General features: G+C 32.2%; 3 protein-coding genes across 5 annotated transcripts in view; 1 reads left to right on the top strand and 2 right to left on the bottom strand.

Annotated features, from left to right (window-relative positions):
• Window positions 1-9,215, top strand: part of LOC109537851 (allatostatin) — a 35,160-nt gene extending 25,945 nt beyond the window's left edge. Inside the window, exons 2-4 of the mRNA XM_019904779.2 lie at window positions 6,395-6,509; window positions 8,100-8,209; window positions 8,490-9,215. Coding sequence (XP_019760338.2) covers window positions 6,402-6,509; window positions 8,100-8,209; window positions 8,490-8,622 — 351 coding nt within the window. The 5' untranslated portion in view covers window positions 6,395-6,401 and the 3' untranslated portion in view covers window positions 8,623-9,215. The remainder of the gene's footprint in view (window positions 1-6,394; window positions 6,510-8,099; window positions 8,210-8,489) is intronic.
• Window positions 9,216-11,782: 2,567 nt separating this feature from the next.
• LOC109537850 lies at window positions 11,783-15,769 on the bottom strand. 2 transcript variants are annotated; one of them, XM_019904778.2, is made up of 7 exons: window positions 15,665-15,769; window positions 14,645-14,806; window positions 14,190-14,313; window positions 13,977-14,129; window positions 13,628-13,914; window positions 12,236-12,547; window positions 11,783-12,159 (listed from the first exon to the last, which is right to left on the bottom strand). In XM_019904778.2, exons 2-7 carry the CDS (start codon window positions 14,799-14,801, stop codon window positions 11,828-11,830), a joined length of 1,365 nt encoding a protein of 454 aa, XP_019760337.1. In that variant the 5' UTR covers window positions 14,802-14,806; window positions 15,665-15,769; the 3' UTR covers window positions 11,783-11,827. The 2 variants fall into 2 exon arrangements, with proteins under 2 accessions (XP_019760337.1, XP_048520034.1); XM_048664077.1 differs by lacking the exons at window positions 14,645-14,806; window positions 15,665-15,769 and adding an exon at window positions 14,396-14,480.
• Window positions 15,770-16,113: 344 nt separating this feature from the next.
• Window positions 16,114-23,839, bottom strand: part of LOC109537829 (telomere attrition and p53 response 1 protein) — a gene marked incomplete in the record, with an annotated part of 9,951 nt that continues 2,225 nt past the window's right edge. The window contains 3 exon segments of one of the 2 annotated variants that reach the window (XM_048664079.1): window positions 16,114-18,025; window positions 21,839-22,107; window positions 23,786-23,839. In XM_048664079.1, the coding sequence (XP_048520036.1) occupies window positions 21,846-22,107; window positions 23,786-23,839 (316 nt within the window). 2 annotated transcript variants of the gene reach the window in all.

Here is a 23,839-nt window from a genome sequence, read left to right on the forward strand (position 1 = left end):
TTGTACCATTCAAAAAGCCTCTAAATATATCCGAAACCGTTCAAAATAACTCACTAGTTATAAGATTCATAGATTTGAACGCATCTGTTTTCACACGTACCCACTATTCCAAACCGATCGATATTTTCTACTACAATCGAATTCGACTATTTAAAGTCAATAACCTTTGCAGCACTTAAAGTGGTTGAAAAACAAATTGTACTTTATTCTCTGTCGTTTTAACAAAAGTTAATAACCAAACTTAGTATGCAAGTTTCAAATGTTTTTCTAAATTCCTGCTTTTAAACTGATCTGCAGATTCGTTCGATGTAGAGGAATATCTCAAAAACCAACTTATAATGGAAATATATAAGAACTATGAAACGGAAAACATTTTTGCCAACTGATCCCGGGCCATTGAAAGAAATTTCTGATTAAAAAATATCGCATTTGCCTGAACGATGAAAAGAAACACCCACAGTAATAATCGGGGTGTCAATACTCGCACTAATTTGTCTGTCGTTTACATTCATTCAAGCAATCACTTACAGATAAACGCTTCAAATTAAAAAAATAATCGAGTTGAACCACATAAAAAATCGGCTTTGTTCGTTTCTGGCAATTTTCGTTATCGGTAAAATACAGCTATTAGTTAGGGGTGGAATAACGGAAAATTGCTACACACTTGTGGATTTGGACTCGGGCAATTTCATAATTGACGCATTAACACCATTAATACGCCCTCTTGAAACCAACTGGTAGAAATGTGGACAAATAACGGTTGTTAGCAGTAGCAATTGCCATTATAGTCCTAACTGATATAATAAATTCAATAAAATAACTCAGTCAAACAAGTTAATTACTTCTTCTTCTTGCCAATGAGATAAGTCCAGTTCCTAAATTTATCAAGTAAAGTTCTGATCTTGCCGAAAAAAAAACCATTTTATTTTTACTGAAATTGCAGTTGAAACATCTTGTAATTATTCCAAACTGCCGTAAGACCAAAAAAAGGAAAAAATCCCTCTCAAAGCTCGGTTGCTTACTGCATCATATAGAAGCAAACTCTTAAATTATGCAGCTTTGTTACTTTGGCACCTGTACCCATTAGCTTTATGCAAATATGTGTTACTTACTACGTCATTCCCCAGAACACACATCTACTATTTACCTTCTGGAGCCATTAGTAAAAAATAACAGAAAAAAGCCGAATTTTTCAACACGATTATTGTCTTAGGGCGCATTTTGAATTCACCGATATGCAGGGTTTGAGGAAAATGCTGGCATGTAAAGTGCATCTGGTGCACGCAATAAAGGTAAATAATCTTGTTATTCCTTACCTTATTCATAGCCATTTGGCTAGTCCTCGAATCCTTATGAGCCTATGAATCCTTATGCTTATGAGTCCCTGAACTAACATAAAATAGCTGAGCATCACATTTCAACATTTATATTGCGATCTTAAATCTTGTTGATTGTAGATATGTGTGAATCTAAGTATTTATTTTATATTATTTCTAACATCAAGCTATCAATCAAAACCGGTTTATCCAGAACATGACATGCTAAAACATTCGAGCTAAATGTGTGCGATTTGGAAAAAATCTGGTTTAATTGAAAATTATCAAATTGGACTGAGAATTCAAAGAGAACACCTACTTTTGAATATGAATTGTGGCTTCTCAAACCTTCATCTGAAGCCAAAATTCCAGCCCTTTCGCATAAAATTGCTCGGTTTTGAAACATTTATAGAGCCTTACTTTCAATAAGCACTGAATGGGTTTTATAATCAAAATATATATTTTGCCTATAACGTTCATTACTTTTTCACAATTTTGGAAAATTTTAAAATCATCCAAATTATTTCATAAATATGTATATCTTCTTTGGTTTTAAAATGATCTAATTGAAAAATTTTGCCATCATTTCCGATCAAGTCAACGAAAACTCATGCAAAACTAATATTGCATTTATAGGTGCAAAATATTAATTCATAAGTATTCGAATTTAATTTATGAATATCTGATTTCCATTCTTATAGGCAAATAACTACATACTACATATAAAGAAAATGGCTCAATATAGTTACTATTTGGAAAAAACCTCAATAATTGCACACGTCGACTAGTTTTTGCTAGCCAGATATTTGATATTTATATTGCAGATTAACTGCATAAAACCTCTATTTTAATAAATTGCATATTTGCACCATACTTAATGATTGATGCAGCGCACTAGCGTAAACCAAATATTTGTTATACACAGTCAAATGAAACTAAGCGGTATAATTAATGGTTGAAAATATATTTTAAATAAAAAGCTTAACCTTTCAGTTATTTTTCAGCAAAGTCGACCAAGCAATTAAATATGCTACATCCAGCAATTTTCGGATAGATATAAGAAACTGTAAAATGTCCAATATTCCTAAAATTGATCTGAAATCTGTACTTATGTTGAAAGTCTTCAAAAAAACAAAAATCTCATTATGGGGCCAATATTTTAAATAATTACTCGTTTCGGGGCAAAAAAACATTCACTCAAGGCGACCCCACATTCGCTTATTGTTTCGAAATATACAAAATAGCCGCGATGTCACTCTTACTGAAAAAAATCACACTTTATAGGTCATATAATGGATTTATGCGGTATGTGTATATAGTGAAAAGTTGAAATATTCGGCACTTTAATAAGTTTTTCACTTGAAATTCAGCAGGACCATAAAAGTGAGGATTTCCAAATCATAGATCCAACCGAGAGAGGGCAAATGTCCATGATTATCAGTTTACAGTTGATAAATTATTTAGTTATTCATGAGAAAAATTTTAAAACGCGCTCACAGAGCGGGAGTCTCAAAAACGCAAATACTGAAGGCAAAACTGCTCACATTCTTCTCGTCTTCTAATGCAGGACCAAATCGAATCTAAAAATCTCAAAAACAAAGGAAAAAAACTCTAACACACACTCAAATACCGACCAAATTCTTCCTCATTAAACCGAAAATAATACAGGCGCAACTGACAGAATTTTAATTCATATTTAAATATCTCAAAACTCCAAAAAAATTACGGTTCCAAACTCCAAAAGAGCATTAAAGTGACAACTTGAAATTTTTCGTTAATTTAGCCGGAATACTTCAAAACAAACTGAGAGAGTTTCATTGGAATCCACCCATTGCCATTTTTTTTAAAACTTGGTCGTTTTAGGCTAAATAATAAAACCATTGCATGTTGCAAAAACTAATAGAAATTTTTTTGCTTCAAAACGCACTTAAACAGTAGCTTGAAAGTTATTCTACAATAAGCTGAACTACTAAAAATTAGACTGACAAAGTATAATTGAAAATCAACTACTGATTACCTTTCCAGAAGACGGAATCGAAGAATCGCCAAACTGTTTAAAAAATACTTAAAAATCCACTCAAGTCATACAGACTTTGAACTTTTCAACTAATTGAACACAAACAAAGACTAGATGAAACTCACAAAATTTTGTTAAATGTAACAAAATGTCTAAAAATTATATTCAAGTCCTTAAAACACACTCAAATTGTGTCCACATTTTTTCCCGCGTGGAACCCGCAATAATCGATCTGACCTTTCTAGGCTTCCTTTAAAAGATTTAACTATAAAATAAGAAAATAAGCTTGAATTTGAATATAGAAAGATTCTGGAAAAAATTATCCTAATATCCAAACGCTCGCCTAAAAAGAACTATAAAGTTTTCTCGGGGAATTAGAGAGCTTGATTGAAATCGAACTATTTTCAAGTGTCAAAAGCCTGCGAAACTCTAGGCTTATTTAAATTATTAACTTTGAAAATTCCAGAAAAAACAACAGCCCCAAAAATCACTTAAGTGGCCACTGGAGTAATTTAGAACAAACTGAGAAAGTTTCATTGAAATTTAACGATTTGTAAATTTCTCAGAAACCCGTAACTTTTTGGCTGAATAACGCAATTTTTGTGAATGGCAAACCTCCAGAAAAAAATTCTAAACTTCAAAAGGGACCAAAATAGCGACCGGAAAGTTTCACAGCAATGAACCGCAGGTTTCAGCACATTTACAATTTCGTTTAATCGACATTCAATTATTTGCTGATTTTTTGTAAATTTGCAAATCCCGCATTTTTCTTTCAGTATCCCAAACTCTGGAAACAACTGTATTTAAAAAATAATCAGCTAACTCCAGTTACGAACAGTTAAAAAACAATTACAAAAGAAAAAGTCACCAATAAATAGCTAGAAAAAAGCGAATATGATATACTTAGCATGAAATTAGAGGGAATAATTGTATGCATTTAGCATCATGTAGTAATCTGTGCTAATTACTTACATTACATCCTAGGCATAATTACGGACAGAAGTTCATGGGCAAGGGACTCTACAAATGAATGAGCAGCAAATTCCATGAAAAGGTTTCAAATTCACGTTCCTAATTTGAAATAATTAGAAAGGGTCAGATTGTAATTTGATTTTGTTTACGGGTGCTAATGAATGATGTGGTCAACGGCTGATTTTGGGTCACTCGGTCTGCTAATTGAAAATTAAATAAGGAAACAAGGACAATTTACAATCCTGTACAAGCGCGAATGAAGATCGATCAACCAATAAACAGAACGGACGCACAATCACATTTAGTTTTCGAATAATTCCCCCAGTATTATCAGGCTCGTTGTAAAAAATAATAAATTTAACTTTAATTTGTTTTAAGAAACACTAGACTTTATTCACAGGTTGAAAGTCCATTGTCTCCTTTATCAATATTTATTACATTAGGGCAAAAGCGGTGAAACTGAGAAGTGCTCTCAGTTGTACAAGATGAAGTTTAATTATAGTACTTTAGCTAGAAAGTTGTGTAATGAAGACAATGATAAAATAATTGTGTGCCCTCCAAAGTAAGAGTAACGCATCAGTAGCATGAAATAGATTTAAATAAAAAACTGTAGTTTAAAAATGCAATCGAAGTAAATTAGATTGATGAAAATTACAGAACAGATATGTGGTTCAACGTTCATAAAATAATTTGATTATATTTTTACTTAGACTCAACAAAACATGAATTCGCCTAAACCATATAGAACTTACCTAATTAAGATGCAAAAAGTTTCAAGTCGAATTATTCTGTAGATAATTATTTACAGACATATTTTATTCCCCGTCAATCTAACGTAATCATAATGATAAATTGGTTTTTTTTGTAAACGTGTATCGCTTGTTATCATTCGTTCCAGTCTATCTGGGTAACTGCGGATAAATTTTAATAAACGGGCTATTTTTCACTTAGAAAATAATATAAAGCCGGGAAGAAATTGTCCATTTTTCACGTGGTTTTATCTAAAACCGTCGGGAATGTGTCATGTTAGAAATAAAGTTAACAACTTTAATATAAATCTTTCATACCGCAATTTAATGAAAATGTCTTATCTATACAAAAATGATATGAAATGCTGTGACACAGACATTTTCTGCGGAAATTTGACCTGAAAAGTTCGAGGTTTTCAGTTTAATAACGTACTTTAAATGAAAATGTAATGTTAGTTTGTTAAGGCTAAGGTGAATTTGTTCATTCTCCTTAAGTATCAATTACAACTCCGATAGTTCCTGTCATAGTTTTCTTCAAATTGTACTCATAAAATACGCTGGAGGGTTTACATGATTGGATATTGCTGGATTATCCTTCGAATCTTCACGGTGATCTTGATGATTTTAATTTAGAAATTTATTTCCTGAAATTCTATTTTACTATACGACACTTCTATTTAATTATTAGCTTGTTAAATTTCTAATTGCACAAACTCCGGAAGCAATGAAATGAAAAACGAAAACAATGTTTCTTATGAAAACAGCTTCATTATCCTATACTTTCTTTAAAAATACTGACTTTACAATTTCCTGGCAGTGCATATTCTCCATGCATATCTGCACCCATTTTCATACTCGGATGGTCATATTAAGTATTTAAAAAATTATATTGCCCTTTTCCCGTATTAAATAAATGTTATTCGTATATCACGACCACTTTAACTATTTGTAGTATTTTATAGGGCCGTAAAGTTAAGCATAAAGTCCGTTTAATGGACACTGTCCATCCGAGTTTTATTGATTGATGGACTGATAGTTTGAATTATGTAATCGTGTAACCCTCAAAAATATTTATATTACCTACTTTGCATTTTATTATATGCAATAGCTTTAAGGCAAGATGATTCCATACTAGCAAATTTACCAAGTTTGTAACAAAGTAATTATTTTGTCCCTATCACAAGAGCGTTAACAGCGACCGTAATAAAACCTTTTTCATCTACTCCGAGCAAACATTTCTTTCATAGCGCAATTTTGCGACTTTATGACACCATTTATAAGCAGTTATCATTAGGACTAGGAACTGTTATTACTTCTATCTAAGTTAATTTTTTTTTCAGCCTAAACATGCAATACGAATTTCCTCAAGTCATCTCGCGGGTTTTCTTTGCTATTTTGATAATGTCGCTGGTAGCCGTCAACGCTAAACCTCCTCATTATCAAGAAAACACACAGGTAAGAACGACAGAAATATATAAAAATTTAATACGTTTTTCTTTAGTACAAGGCAATGTCTAAAAAAACAGAGGAAACAAAATTTGAATCTGACCAGTAACATTTTAAAAAATATTAATAAATAAGGCTAAATGCGATTAGAGTTTTTTCTAAATTGATTCAGACTAGCATTATTTATTATCAAACTTTAACTATTATATACAATCAGAAATAAAGCGGGAGCAATTATTAGAATATATTTGGAGCATTTTGGCTTTAGTCATAGCAGCAAAACGACTGAGCACAAAAAGTAGAGTAGTACCTAGTAGTAAAAAAGTATGTACTGATTTCTATTGAGTTTTTAAATTTTGTCTGCTCGCAATTTAAACGAAAATAAGACTAATAAATATATTAAAATCATATTTACCAGAACCTGAAAAAAACATTCGAAATGAGGTGATAAAACATTTAAAAATGAGATAAAGTGGCTATAAAAATTAATATTTTTTTTTCATTTACCACTAATTTGAACAAAAAGTATAAGCAGGATATTCCTATATTTAATACCTTGATTATTTGTTTGGGATAGTTTTTGTTGCAAATTTGGATTTTTCAATTCAATTTTTTAAAAATGGCGAAACCAAGCAAATTTCTAAAAAATTAACAGCTTTATCTAGAGAAAGTTAATTAATTACAAATACAATAGTAATAAGTGACTTTGAAAACGTTTCGTACTCATTACATTTAATGTTTTCATTTTCAAATAGCCTGTTTTGTATAATTATTTTTATATAACAAATTGGTTAATTATGAAAACAATCCTATTTCAATACCTGAATGAGTTTCGTAATTAGAACCCAATTTAGCAAAGAAATGTGTTATGCTCTCACAATAAATACAAATTTTCATGCAGTGAATAACATAAATTTTGATTTGAAAATTTATTTTTATACATAAAAAATCGTTAATATTCGAGAGATAATACTAGACAAATTACTCTTGATTGGGCGTTTAAAAAGTATTGCCTACTGTTCTCTATTCAGAATTGTACAGAAAATCTAAATTTTTAAAAATTAAAAGAGAATATGTGAATTACAAAACTGTCGTCAAACTTTTAAGGATTATTTCTCCAAAACCGTTAAAAATTTCTGATTAGCCACTTTTTCCGAAAACAGTTTTCATCTAATTAGGTTGTATTCTTTTACCGATCACAGATCTTAAAAACGGCTGAACTTCTCACACACCATGAATCGTTGGAAATATTTGTAAGATTTCTTTTAAAAAGTGTTTAGTGAGCTGTATTTTTTTTTTAAGTTTGAGGTGGCAGTTAACTTTTGCTCCTAAATGTTGAAAAATTACCCAACATTTGGAAACTTTTTAGGTATGTTAATAATACGGCAAAGATTTTATTAAAAAATTATATAAACCCAACATGTCACTATTGAGCACTATAAGAAAAACTTTGGCTGCCGCTTTAGATTGCATTTTATGTGATAAATCGATAACTGCTGCAGGAAGTGAAATGTTAGTTAATACAATCAGAAATCATTAAATGAAACATTTCAAGCGGCGGTAAAAAATCGTTTACTAAATTGTGTGTTACTTTTACAGGGATTGAACGCTGATCAAGAATCCACACTAAACAACGTTCTTGATAGCGGACTTCGACCTTGGCAGTTGGAGCTGTTTGCCCAAAGAATGGCCGAACTAAATCAACTCAGGTAAACTTCTGCTGATTTAATTATATAATTATATAGAAACGCAAAAAATATGTTTTCGCTTAGTCAATTTACTCGAATTGAACAAATAAACTAATGAAGCTAGAAGATAGGAAGTCAAATAAGCGTACGTACTTCATATATATCTCTTAATTTAACAGTTCCATAACTAATGGTACACAGAGAGAAAACTTTGAAGTAACTCACTCATAACATATTAATGTAAAAATATGAAAAATAAGAAAATAGAATTTAATATAACAAAATGTGCACATTTTTTCAGCCAAATGAATAACAACTTGAATGGACAGGAGTATGGTACTTTTGATCGGGCATTGAGAAGTGGCAACGAAATCAAGCGCCAAAGCCGCTACCGTCTCTGCTACTTCAATCCTGTTTCCTGTTTCAAAAAGTAAATTTCCATTTCCTTGAATGTCGCTTAAGCGAATATATAAAAATTAAAGATTATTTTGTGATTTTTCATAGCCGAGTTTTGGATTTTAAACCAAGTCACATTTGGTTATCATTTTCAGCTTTATAGTTGTAGATTTACATAGTTAAATATTTGAATTGCTTACCAAATGAAGTAAATCAAATTACACGATTTTGCTATTTGTGCATATTTATCTGTGTGTTCTTGGTAAAGTGCGAAACTCGAGCCTATGTGAAACTACTAATATTAAGTAACAGAAAAATAGATATGTTTAACCGAAACCTAAGAGATTGTTACAGAAATTAACACAAATAAATACATTTATTAGATAAATTACCACAGTGTTGATGTAAAAAATATACTTTTTTCAAAGTCTCTTCCTTGATGTAGTGCAATCGTTCAGAATAAACTTTTAATTTAGTATTGACTCATTTACCTAAACTTGAGAAAAAAATAGAGCAATAGGATATTTTGTTGCCATAACTACTTGAAAACATTTTATTAAATGCATGTGCAGAAATTATGTCGCTCTTTCTCCATAATCGTAAACAAAGAATATATTAATAAAAGTATGAATTGTGTTTCATTGTGTAAGTTTCCAAACCATTGCAAAAAAAGTTGTAAAGCTTGTTTGAGAATAAAACAACACAAGTACAACCGTTCTAGTAAAAAATGTAATTTTACATAAATAGTTATCTTTTTGAGAACTAATGAGAAGACAATAATTTAACACGTTGGATAATTGCAATTTGTACCTGCCTCTATCCATAAACAGAATGTTTGTTCAACATATATTAAACGATAAGGACTAGTGATTACATAGAGAGCTACTCAATCCACTAATTAGCACTTTATTTTGTTATTATGTTGTCCAAATATTAACAAATATTCCGTAGCGAATAAGGATCATGCTAAATAATTAGTATGCAATTATTCAAAATGTCAGGCAAGTGCTATGATGAAAGGTATTTATTATCGTTAGTCCCTTTAATCTCAAGCTTTCTCTATCTCTTACAAATTCACTTTATTATACTATATGTTCCTACTCTAAACTTCGATAAAATAATGTTGTACTTTCTTCCTGTTTATTTACTTAATCGTCAAATTAATTTTGTTCTATCTTTATATGTATGTATATCCTGTAAATACTTTTTTAGTTAAAATTGAGATCGTCTAATATTCATGTGCTTCAGCCATGATTTCAATTAATAAATATTTATTAGGTTGGAGGTGTGTATGTTAAATACATTTTACAAGCTAGTTGAATAACTTTCGCATAGATAACAAGCGTTTGTACAGAGTGCAATCAAAGCAAAGAAAATACTAAATTATCAAGAAATATAAAAATTAAACGAAGAAATGGTCGCGATCATTCAAAAAAATTATGATTCAGAATGTCTCATAATAATATACTACTAAATATACTATTTTGTAGGGTTGTTGTTGAGTAAAAACTTGGATTTTTCCCCACATTAACAACCTGAATAATTTTTAACCCAACGCAATCTGGAGAAATTGGCCACATTTTATTTTTCCTCACAAAGTTTCTCACTTCCTTAAAATTATTAATACTGTTGACTTAAAGACTAATTTTATGAAACTCCTCATAAAAATGTTGAAAGCTTCAGTAAGATTCACAGAACACAAGGACACATTAAACCAATGTATTACTGAACACCGAGCATATACTGAGCAGGTGCTAATTAACCGAATACAAGAAGCTGCTCGAGAAGAGTGCAGACTAAGGTGATTACACAGACACTAACCTGTTTGGAATTAAAGGCAGAACTGTATGTTTATTTGTATACACATCAATTCGAGGTTATGATGACAACAAAGAGCAATTTCCCGTTGACAATTTGACATTTAGAAAAAGTAGATCCCTATATTAAACGAATCCTGTTGAAGTTACCGTTTATCCCTATCTATTTCATTGTCACTTTCTCTATTTTTCCATGGTTACCGGAGTTTTTAATAGTTATGAAGCAACAGGTTTTTACATAATGTTAATTAGGCAGATTAGCTTGAAATACCTTGTTGCCACCCTTCTGATATATTTTTTTGCAAATTTGTCAGTTTTTAATTACAACTAATTTTTTTACTATTTTTTCTGTACTCCTAAAACACCCCCAGACAACACCTGCACAGGAATGACGCCAATTGTGAATCACTCTGTATATATAGTTTTGCGCTCTAGTGGTTTTTTAGCACAAGCGATATTTTTGTAAAGAGATTTTATTAAACACGGTCTAATTTAGTCCAGCAAATTTATCAGTTTTCAATCCCTGAAACAATTGTTTTTCAACCTCTACTTGAAGTCCTCTTCGCTTGTGATTTAGATGATGAGAAAGCTCTTGAAGCTACAAAAGCTATCAAATTTCGTGTAAAACCACGGTTCGATCCAAAAATTAATATATTTCACGCCACTTTTCGTGTTTGATATTTTAAGGGGCCGTTTTATTTAAATCAATAGTTTTGAGAAAAATATTTTTAACCTGAAATTACACCTTCAAAAGCTTTGTTTTAAGCCTGCTTGTAACACTTTGAACCACCCTTTACCAAACTAGAAATATGCGTAAATGTCGGTCGGAAATGATCAGTATATTTTGTCAGCTCACAATCAATTTCATACGTTCTTCGTATTTGGTACGTTATATTTGAAACACCTCCAACCTAAATAAAATCCTTCATAAAAAACGTACCCACCAGCCAATTTCGCATTAATAATGAATAATCGTTCCTTCAACCCGCAACACCTACTCACCAATGATTCATATATTAACAATTTGGTTAATATAAAAAACATTTTTACTCAACCCACCATTAAGATCGCCCTGCATAAAATAGACTTTATTGCAAATTCATAGGAAAAGCTGAAAGCAATGGCGCTTTATTTGGCCGTTATCTCATTTACTACCTCCAATAAAAAAATGATACTATCTGGCGACTATTATTACTATCATAAATCATAGTTGGCGCTAAATGAGTTTTTCACTTTCATTAGATGATTTTAGCTAATCGGGGGATCCAAATAATTAACTCTCCTAATTGCGTAAATTTTAACAGTTTTCTTGAGCAAATCTACATGTTTTTTAAACTCGACTGTTTCAATTCAAACCAAAGTCAATAAAATTTCCTCAGGATTTAGCAAAAAATATATGTAAAAACACCATGTAAATACATTTGAGTCACACAGTACCTCGGACTAAATTCCGGCAATAATTGTTACCAACTGCGGCATATTTACAGAACACCTTCAGGGATTTTCGGATAATCATTTTAGGAGTCTCGTCTCCTCTAGCTCTGCGTAAATAGCCGAGCACTTCTCCAAAGAAAGCGTGGCAGGGAGATTTAGTAAATATATGTAACCCTTCATCGTCGGCGGTTACAACTTCTTGAGGCATATTTTCAAAAGTTGTTCGACCAGCAAGGATAAATTTGTGAAGTTTATCGTTTCTCGTAGAAACTTCATGAGGAACCATTTGGATAGACGTATGATCCAAATTTTGCAGAGTAACCACTGCGAAAAATTAATGTTGATACTTGCGGAATTCTTACAGAGAACCACTGGAAGCAACTTGTTAAAAGCTACTTGCCTGGGGCGACTGAGAATTTCTCCACATTCTCCCACTCAGCGCCATCGCCTCCATTGCCATCCACTTTAAAGCTCAAGCCTCCGTATTGCCACAGATACATCGCTCTAACAGCAAAGAGCAATAAATCGGAATTAAATTTAGCCCAGGAATGTTGCAGAGGAGACTTGAAGAAAATTTCTTCTGCAGTTGCATTTTTAACTGTAAGACCGGGAAAATCGTCTATAATGTCTTCGAGAGTTTTAGGTCGGGGCTTTGGAGTTATAATTGAAAACAGATCCGTCAGGTTGAACATATCAGGAAGCGGCTTTGAATCTGAAACCAACGAGAATACATTATTGAACAGTTACTAGAAAGTGGCTCAAAATATGTCTTTACTGCTGTATGTCTATTATTATATGGGGTAATATTTCGGTGTCTCGTCATATTTCTAGAAGCTTTTACTATTCACACAAATATTACTTAAAAGTTTATTTAACACTGAAAGCTTTCGTTATTGGAAAAACTCTATATATTTTCAAATGATGAATTAATTGCCATACATATTCAGATTGGTACTACATAAGAAAAAGTGGCTTACAATAGTTTTTAATTACCTAAATTATTGGACTGGTCGTTATTTTGAAAAATGTTCGTTTTTATATTAACAGCCGGCAAAATTATGATTATGATGATTATGATAAAAATTAGAATGAAAATTAAAAGGTAAAAATAAGCAGAATTGGGTTCAATAACAGATTTAAAAGCACCATTTCTTCATTTAAGTAAAAAAAACAAAACTAATTCAGAACTTTAGTACTCTCATAATGACGGCAGTTATTTGTGCTAATCATTTTCTTCAAGCAATTAAATAGTGTACTCAGTGCTTTAAAATATTCGCGAGAAACAATTTAGAAATGTACTTTGTATGTAAATTAGTGGACACCCTGTATACAAAAACAATTTTAATATTTTTTTAGTTGAATGAAAATCGAAAGTTTTTAATTTAATTCTCCGAAATTATTGAAGGTAAAGAAATAATATTTTCAGGGATAATAAAGAGTCGTAAGATGTCCTTTTATGGCTAAAGCTGTTTTATATGAACATGTATAAATTTATCTATTTATTTATCACCAGAAAATTACATACCTACCTGTACCAAGTTCTGTAAATCTGCAGAGGTAAGACATTACCTGTTCGCAGTCCAGTGTGGGAACTTAAATACTAAATACTACTAACTTATCAAACTAAAGTTAATTAAAACTAATACAAAATAAAATACATCTTTCGAAATATTATAAACTTTGACCTGACCCTTCCTCCACAATTTCTTTCATACCCAAATAAGACGTACACTAAACAAACCCATTGAACAGATTGATTTAAAAATAAAAATTTAAGAATCATTTCGCTCACCATTTGAGCGTTTCTTCATTATAACGTTGGTACTTTCTATTTTGCTTCGCAGCAGAATATCCAGCAAATACTTGACCCCCAAACCTAAACCCATCGAACTACTGTCTTCATGACCTCGCTTCTTCCGCCTTAACGCTCTCGCATTCTTCTTGCTTCTCTTCGCACGCTTCATTCCCAAAAGAACCGAATGAATGCCAGCAATTGAATTGAAAGTGCGATTCACCGGCACAGACAGATTTCTATTTCTCACCTTCTCAATGTGGTGCGAATGTTTTTTCAAATCCTTCCTGCATAAATATTAACAACCAATAAAGCATTTTCACGACTGATTACATAGATAAAAGCTTACCCTTTTATACTAGGCTGCCTCACTAAAACCAAGTGCACATCATATCCCTGATATTCAGACTTAATTTTTTCCAGAAAATTCACCTGTTCTTGACTCCAATCGCTTGACTGATGCACTAGATGTATTGTTTTATTGCTGAGCTCCTCAGGGTTGCTAATAAAACATTAATTTTAACATAAGAACATTTTTAAAAAGCTAAATAAAAGCTTGTACCTGTGAGTACATCTAGGTACTCTAAGGTTTCTCGAGGAACCAATGGAAGAAACCATTAGCAAAACCATCATAAAGAATATCAAGCTTGAAAGAAGGGCGGTTACCCAACATGGACTAACATAGTCTGAAAAAAGTAGTAAGTGGTTTTGTAAAAAAATCATTAGAATACAGAAAATCGGGATATTTCCGCTTCTACTAGCACTTACCCAACATGGCCAGCTTTAGGCGGCCATTTACAAGTTTCATGGGAATAGTCATATTAATTTCAAATTTTGTTTTTTACACTTGATTCAGGCAGTGGCAACTTTTATCATTGTATTCTCAGTTAAGGTCACTTATAAAAAGTGATTTAACAAATAACTCAACACAAATACTTCCGTAACACATTACATACTTAATAACTAAATCTAATAATTACCAGCTATTAAGTGTAACGTAAATAGAACAATATTTACTTGGAAAATCTGTGAAAACAGCCGTAGCACCAGAAGAGATCCCGTAAAGGCGTCCTTTATCAAAATTAACTCTTTTGTTGTTTTTCGAGACATTCTCATCCCCATCTACTAGATAAAGCAATAATGGTGATTTTTCTTCTGGTTTCAAATCGACCATAATATCTAAGAGCAGGCAACATTTATTTAATACGCTGAATATAGCAATGCTTTCTGAGCTAAACAAAATTTTAATTATTTATGTTTCTTCGAAAATCTATAATTAATTGTTAGTCTAATTACTATTTGAAAATAAGAAGCAGAAAATAGGAATTAATAAGCGTTATTTTAAGATTGTTTTCAACGTTTGCGATTCATGTTAACATGCAATTCAAGTTAACATGCAAAAAACAAGGTCGATTTTTTCCCTCACCGCTTGTATTTTTAAATTTATATAATTAAAAACCATTTCTATACATTTAAATACTTTAAAATGCAAACTTGCTTCATTAAAATTTAAAAACAATTATTTCTGAAGTAAAATATCTAATTTTCTTTAGTACTTGTAAAAAGAAAGATTTCAATTGCATGTGTGAACTTAAATTGTAGCAGTGCAGATATGGATGGATTGTAAAAAATACATTTAAACTTGAATGTCATAAACTGATTTTGTCGATTGAGACTGTAAAAAGAAATCAACTTGTTCACATGTAAATTTTGACTCAAAAACCAGGAATTGGAAACTTCAGCCGAACATCGGATGGAAAATAAGTAATTCATGTTACAAAAACGTACATATTAAAAACTGTTTTACCATTTACCTGACAATCAACATAACTTTATTCGAAACCATATTTCAGTTGCTATAAACGTACTTAATAAAAATGTATCATTCTTTATTAAAAATTACTGATAACGCTTATGTATTCAAAAAGTTTCGCAAAATATGTTGTTTTTGCAGTCTTCACTCACATAAAGCATTATCACGTACACTAATTCGGAATACAAATATAAAGTCAGAAAAAATGCACCAAAAATACTTACAGTTATCATTCAGCGCTGATTTTTTTAAAAAACTTATGTAAATGCTAAGAAAATGTCACTTTTGACGCTGTACTTGCACCCATTGTAGCATCGCAAAAATGAATGGTTGTTACCTGATTCCGCACCAAATAATCTGCATGTATCAATTTAATTTTAATACAGTGCATGGAGGTAATTTTCAAGTTCACATGCTTTTCCGGTTAAGCTATTGTTAATTTTCCGTCACGAAACCCAAAAGTTGCAACATTACATGTTCAAGTATTGCGCACGTTTGTTTGTAAATATTCGTTATTTTCGATTTTCCATAACGTGACAAAAGTTAAAAAATAATAGTATTTATTATATCCAATGCTTTGAACTGGGAGGGCCACGGCAAACAAAGCATTATTAACACATTTTGAAATTTTCAGGTGCTGCATTTGAAATCAAACAGACGCAAAACCACTACATATTCATTAATAACTTTTAATTATGAATAAAGATTTACAATTTGATTGTACAAAAATAAACTAAAAATACGTTAACCAGTAAGTGTAGTAAACGAGTGTTGATGAAATTATTTACTCCGGTAAAATAAATAATAAACATTAATAGCACGATCGGAAAAAAGGAAAACAATTTCAGATAAAGTTTTAGGTCAAAAAAAACAGAAACTATAATAATCACAACTTACAAATAAATTAACAGTAACAATTCAAAATGATTTGTGCTTATTCATATTTAAAAAATAAAGCAAAAAACATTCTGATTTCTTCATTCTAACTATCAATTAGTACTTTTCATTGTGAACTGAGAAGCGTTCTTAAAGCATACAGACAGATAGGGCGACCAAATCAAAATGAAATTTTTTTTTTCATGATCACCCTACATACAGAATAAAAGCAGACATATTCTGGTTTCCTTGAAACATTTCCGAAATAATCGAGTTTCTTTCGATTTTTCCTAGGCTCAGAAAACCAAGATATATGAATTTTACATACCCTACGTCAATTTCGCCATATTAAAAATTGTACGCTACAGAAAATATCCTGCTCCTCAAATAATAATTTGGGAAATTGTGATGTGTGTATATCGCTTTTGGCAACTTTATTGATATAACAAATAAGAATGATTAAGGATTTAACAATCTAAACAAATTTTCGACTGGAAAAATGCAATTAACCACATTAAACGTTTCAGAATAATTTTTGTAGCAACATATAGTTTTCAATGTTTTCGACCTTCCTAATGTGCGACTAATTATAAAGAAATCATTCAAGTAATTGACATATTTTCAGTGAAAAATATGTTTCGATTATTAAATAACATGTTTGCATTTGGGATAAAAGAAACTGAGATTATGCAGCTCTTGTAGCTTCCGATGTATTGCATGTGGTACTATTATGGCATATTCATTCCATAGTCTTCTACTTAACAAAAATATTGTAATTTTCAATTTCCAGGATGCGTCATGACTAGATTGATTTAGACCGTCTGTAGGGCATTTTGTGTCTAAAGTAATGCTTTTCAATAGATTAAGAATAATTCAGTTGGCATATTCATTCAAGTCTTTACCTGGCATTTCGATTTAATTTCATTATTTCACGTTGTCCTATCTACAACGAGAAATAACGATTTTCAACCATTTCAATCATCCTTCAAACGTATCACGCAAGATATCAATATCAGACAAGATAATTGATTTCTACTCGTACCTAATTTTTCCAACTCTTAAAAAAGTATCTATTCATACATAATTCTATTTCTTACGCAATATATTTGGTGTATATTCACAATACAAATAAATAAGACAATATCATAAAAATCAGTTGAAAAAATTAAGTAAAGCCTACTATCTACCTGCTGAACATACATATTTTATATATTTATTGATAAGCTAGACAAAACTGAACTAATTATGATCAACTAAACAACTTCGATGACAGCGGTTTCCCTCGAAATGTAGTTGAGCACAACACATGAGATAACTAATGATCTTACGCATCAAGTACTAAATGAAAATTCCTTATGCGTATTAAAAAAAAACTTTACGAATTTAATATTGTTTCAACAATAATGACTGCTAGACAAAAAATAATGATTGCTAGATTAAGCAATATAGTTTTTTTATTTAATCAATGACAATTTGCAATACTTTTAAACAAGATTTAATGCTACTTGAATAGATTTCAGTTATCTCCCTTACAACACTACAGACGCGTGGTGACTTCTGTACATTTTTACAAGTTAAGTATTATGTGTCACTAATTTAAAAACCAAACAAGTGAACCTTTATTGCAGCATTGAACTTGTTTGGGTTTCTTAATATTGACGAATTTGTAATTTCTTAACACAGATATAGTGCGTTTATTCGTTTGGGCTCTGAAACAAAAATATTACATATAGTGCGACGATTTAATTTTTGTTATTGTGTATGCATAAAAATATTGACGATAGTTTATAACAAATTAACATGCATAATTCGAAACAATATTAAGGCAAAACGCAGGTAAACTGTTTGATAGTATATTGATACAGAATATAATGTTAATATCAGAATACACAACAAATTGATTTTATGGTGTTTTTTATTTTTCGAGTTTTATACGGTGTGGCTCAAACATCGCATTCTTTCAATATATCAGTGGTTCTAAAAAGAACACATTTATAGGAAAACTATAACACTCGAATAAATGTTCTAATTGTTAAGAGTCCACTTGACTATAGCAATTCAGCAAGTTTGTGGCTAGAATATTAACACTTTACTTCGTTTACCGACCGATTTAATCAAAATATTGCGCCTTTACGAAATTCCCTATTTCAATTTCTCATTTAAATTGGGGGTTGGATTTTCATATCTGAATCATTTCTTGCAACATTTCAATCTGCAGTCGTGATCAGCTTTATTAAGTTCATGCCCATCATTTTTTCTTGTATAAATATTTCAGATCAAAACATTTGCTTACTGACTATTCTGCAGCCTATATTTTTTGAGCTATTCTCAACATTTCATCGCTAATCAAATTGAAAATAGATACAAAGTTTTACCTGAATAATCTTTAACTTTCTCATAAAAATGTTTCTCCACTTTACGGCTAGATGGCACGCTAATATGCGACAATAAAGATTAGAAAATACTACACAAAAAATGTGTTTTTCACAGGACTCGAACACCTCATCGTTTCGGAGAAAATGAACACAGAAAAGGAAACGATTTGTAGGAATTAGGGATGGGACATCGATCGTAGCCATCGATGTTGACATCGAAAGGTAATATCGATGTTAGGAAAGCATCGAGGTCAGAACATCGATGTGTGACAACATGATCTGATAGTTGGCGGTTGGATACAAATTTCAAATTGATTAACTTAAACTTAAATAATTTCATTTTACTACTACCATAAAATTTAAAACAATGCATTGTTAAACAATCGACTAGGTTTATTCAACTTATTGTTGCCACATTTTTAAGACAACTGACTGCAAAAAGAGGCTTTGTCCGGGTGTAGCTGGAAATGGGTTGCTACGCCGTAGTATCGTTTGTATAGGCACTATCGAAGAGTTCGCAAAAAATGCTTCTATCTAGTATCAACATCAAATGTCCGATGTTTTCATTTCAGGATCTAACATCGATGTTTTATCGATGTCCCAAATTTCCAACATCGATGGTAAAAATATCGAACATCAAACGAGTTACATCGATGTTGCACATGCGACATCGGTTTGCACATGATATGAGAGAGCGTTTCACATAAATTTAATGTAACTGAAACTTGAGCACCTGTGTCTAAATACAGACTAAAATTTTAGCAAAAAATACGTGATTTTTTTGCATCGGTATTGGTACTAGCGCCAGATGTGGCGTCTGCAAAACACTTATCCGGTACTTTTGGTGGTACAATAGATTGTCCCTAAGAATCATGTATTTGTCTTTATCTAAGCTAAGAATCGGTCGTTTATTACCTCGTTCTCCGCTGGTACGTATTTATATCCAAACCGTTTATAGGTACTTATTAAAAATTAAAGTTTTTGTTTTTTAAGCATGCTTCATTTCTTCTGTGCTCTATTGAGGTAAGTTAATGCACGAGTAAAATGAATACAGTATTAACTGCTTACGGATATTTATTTACCAAATAAAAGTGAGTAAAAGGGTAATTTTATTTATGTAGCCGATTTCCTTCAGCACTTTATAATGAATCGTAAAATGAGTCTATGTCCCGTATGATTAAAGAGATTGAAGTAAATGTAACTTTCAGCAAAATTGAATAGTTTCAACGAAATCCATTGCAAATTGTGAAAAATCTAGGCCGCTATCGCTCCAGCAAAAGGAATCATAGAATTTGTCCACAGCAGGTCCGAAATGACAAGGCTTATTCTCGTGTACGATCCATAACGAATGTATATTTAATGAACAATGAAACACCATCTCCACCAACTATGTACAAAGATTTTTGGGACTTCTAAACAGCATTACAAATTTATGGTCTGTTAGATCAAAGGATATCTTGTCCCAGGGATGTTTCGGAACCCCAAATTATTCCATGGCATTATCCACATCCTCAGTCATCATGTGATTTAATATAATATTACTAAATTCCAACTTTCATCCCAACATCCCGTTAAAATAGATCGATACACCCGTTCCTCAGAAACAAAACATAAATACGATTTGAGGTTAGAAAACCCGGAAGATGCCTTTTCTACTGGGTCGTACCAGTCGATCATTCCCGCTCTCTGAGGACCGGCTCCCTCTCTTCTCGACTTTTTTTCAGGAATACCGTTTCGGCCGACTGTCATAAAATCCCACCCACTTCTCTCAGCTGTTCTACTCCCTAGTCGTCAAGAATAGGTACACAGATGGCTTAAGTTAGTGTAAACGGCACTTTAGGGTACCCTTAAAAATAAGCGACTGACCGATTATTTATAATGGAATTAGGTTATGTGTTTAACGGACAATCGAGTTACAGAATACCAATCGCAAATTAAGCGGCCGTAAACTTTATAACGTCCGTAAACTTTTAACGGAATAGTTACAGAATAGGGCCCTTATCGTCATATATGGGTCCGGAAGTTCTACCACCGAGCGAGCATTCCAGAATATTTTAGGTTAATATTGTATTGTTATGATGTCGAGAACATTCCCGGCTAGGACTGATATTATTGTCATCTTCGAGAACATTCCAGGTCAAGACTGATATTATTGAATGTTCAAGAACATTCTCCGCCCGACTAGAAGCCTTGGTATACAGGGTGATTCAAAATTGGCGTTTCTCTAGCGGCGTTTTAGGAGTACAGAAAAAATAGACAAGGATAAACTCATAAATTTGTTTAGAAATTATAAAAACATACATTGGAGTCTTTAACTCCAAACAAGTACCTATGTAATCTATTACCTTATTATGCACTCTTCTCGAACAGCTTCTCGTATTAGGTTAATTAGCTCCTGCTCAATTTATACCGGTGTTCAGTAAGCTATTGGTTTAATGTGTCCTTGTGCTCTATTTATCTTACATACGTGGTAGGAATGTAACTCTTCTGCGGTATTTATTTGGTGCCTGGGAAAGTGTCAGTAGTTGTGCAATGCTCTGAGTACCCCTGGAAGGCTCTGCTGCAATTGTATTCAATACTTGTTCTTCTGTGCCTGGAACCCGAACATCTATTTTCGTTCTTCCTGGAGCCAATCTGGAGTATCTCTAACCCTTTGTTGGCGTCAGTTCTTACAGCTTCTGCTATGTTACTGTGGCATTTCCCCAGAACTAATCGCATACCCACAAAGTCCTGAAAGGAGCTTCAAATGTTGGAAAAAAGTTGAAATTCGATTTTCTACAGTTAATATCTTCTAGAAATTATGAAAAAAAATTGTCCATATTTTTCTCGTACTCTCCAAGTGAGCCTCTATTACCCCATAAAAGGAATGACGCCAATTTTCAATCACCCTGTATAGATTATAAATACCCGGCTCCGTAGCGAGTTAGTGAGTGAGTTAGCGTGAATCCGAAAATTGTGTACCGATTGTTTAAGAATAAACCGGTTGTTTATTCAACTATTCAGCTATTGATTCCAAACGCATCAATAGATTATCCAAATCACTCTTAATTCTAGAGGATAATAACGGAATAAAAACACAAAATAACTGAATTGAGATGTAGCACAACTAACATTTCAAAAAGCGGCAAAATAAAAAATTATTTTTACCTTCTAGTCACATATATCTAGATCGTTTTGGAAGGGTTGGGCTGCCCATCGGTACATCATTGGGAGATGACGATCTTTTAGTCCCATGACGAGCCATTTCTCCAGCGATAAAAGAGCACAGGTCGGTTTCACTATGAGTAGAGCAGCCTCTTCGACTATTGGTAAGTGCCTCTCTAAACATGTGTAAGTTTTGGTCAGCCGATGGATTTCCAGAGTCCTTATGGCTGGGGGGTGGTGACATGTTGCGTGGCCGAGGAGACAATCTAAGGCTAGTTATGTATAGACAAATGCAATTGCTTCCTTTATAGGTTGAAGGTTCACTGCAGTAAACCAAGCTTTACATATAAATTGCCAAGTTCAAAATGATTGCATAACTCTTCAAAGGTGATTTGAATCCCGCCGGCAGACATAGTTGTGCTTGTTGGTGGATATGTGATTAGAATAAACTGTCTCTGTACACAGAATAAACTGAAAGGGTAATGACAAAGCACTGATCAAAGTAATGAAACGAGTAACATGCGGCGAAAATGTTGGCACCCATATTATAAATATGAGTACAAATTCGTCTTGTCAAGGATGGAAAAAAAGGCAAAACCTGGCGATATTGAAACGCATTTCCAAACAATTAGATTTTAGAATCGCATTTCGAATATCTCAGTGAGATACTGCGGTCTCGAACTTTTACTTTTTCACTATTTGCCTTCACTTCTGCAAACTCCAGAAGTAAATTACAACTGAAGATGTAGACGCAAACATGCCAATCCGAGACACTTGAAAAAGTTGACGCCGATATAGTTAGATATTAGTACTATCTACTATATACAGGGTGTTAAAACCTCAAGATGTTGACAGTGGGATCTCGAAAACCTTAGGGGATACAAAGTCTGATAAATTATGGCAAATTTGCGGATTTTGATGCATAGCATAATAGTGTTTGAAAAATTGGAAAATTCCGACCATTTACAGAAATATTTCCAGGAAAGAAAAATGGCTCAAATGATTTTAATTTTTTTCTGGGCTAATCTGAAGAATTATTTCAAAATAATTGTCACATTCGGAGAATACTTTTTGCCTTCTACATCATACTAACAAATCTGACAATTATTTTTAAATTTCTCTAGAAACAAGCTCAGCAAAAATTAAAACTATTTGAGCAAATAAAGCTTTTTCGAATAATTCTAGAAGCAGTAGGAACTTGATACATTTTAAAACATCCTTTTATGCAGCACAAAAAACACATTTTTTTCTTAATTTGACCGACAACGGCTTGGAATCTTTTACGGTTTACGAGATTCCAATGCTAACACTCTGCTTTGATACTACTAAACTACTATAGAAAATATGTAACAAGCTGAATATGACTATAGTATCATACAACCGAAAAAATAAAACTAGTAGGAAACTCATCTGATGGTTTTTATTTGATTTTGATTGAAATGAATAATTATCATTAGATAAGAAAATAAAATGGTTCAAAATAGAACAGTTATAAAAGCAACAACAATTCAAAAGCGCAGATTTTTTCATGTACAGCAACAGGTTTGTTTAAAAGTTTCTCAAAATTCTTAATTACCCTCGGTATTTTTTTAATATGAAACATGTGGTTAACTAATGGCCCTAGAACACCAATAAAACTTCGGGAATCTTGTTCATATAAAAAAAAAGGTTATTTCTTCCTGTTACACAGATAACAACACTGTTAAATACCTCTGAATAATCAAGAATTAGCAGGGCATGCAGTCGTTAACAGCGGAACGTAACCTGGCTTATGATTAGACAGAAACACATCACATAAAATTAATTTTGTAGTCATTACAACATGTTTGCCTTGAAGATGGCTAAAGAATCTATCCTAAACGCACCTTTAGGTGCTTGTTACAGTTTCTGTTAATACAATTAAATTGAACCAGCAGTTTAATTAAAAGCAAAATATATTAAGATGGCTACCTGTGATGGTGGTGATGGTTTTGTTTTGGACTTGGTTTACCGGCTAAAAAAGCC

Source organism: Dendroctonus ponderosae, unplaced genomic scaffold (genome assembly GCF_020466585.1).
Source record: "Dendroctonus ponderosae isolate FM_Combo_2020 unplaced genomic scaffold, Dpon_F_20191213v2 Dpon_F_20191213_2, whole genome shotgun sequence".
Lineage (NCBI taxonomy): Eukaryota > Metazoa > Arthropoda > Insecta > Coleoptera > Curculionidae > Dendroctonus > Dendroctonus ponderosae.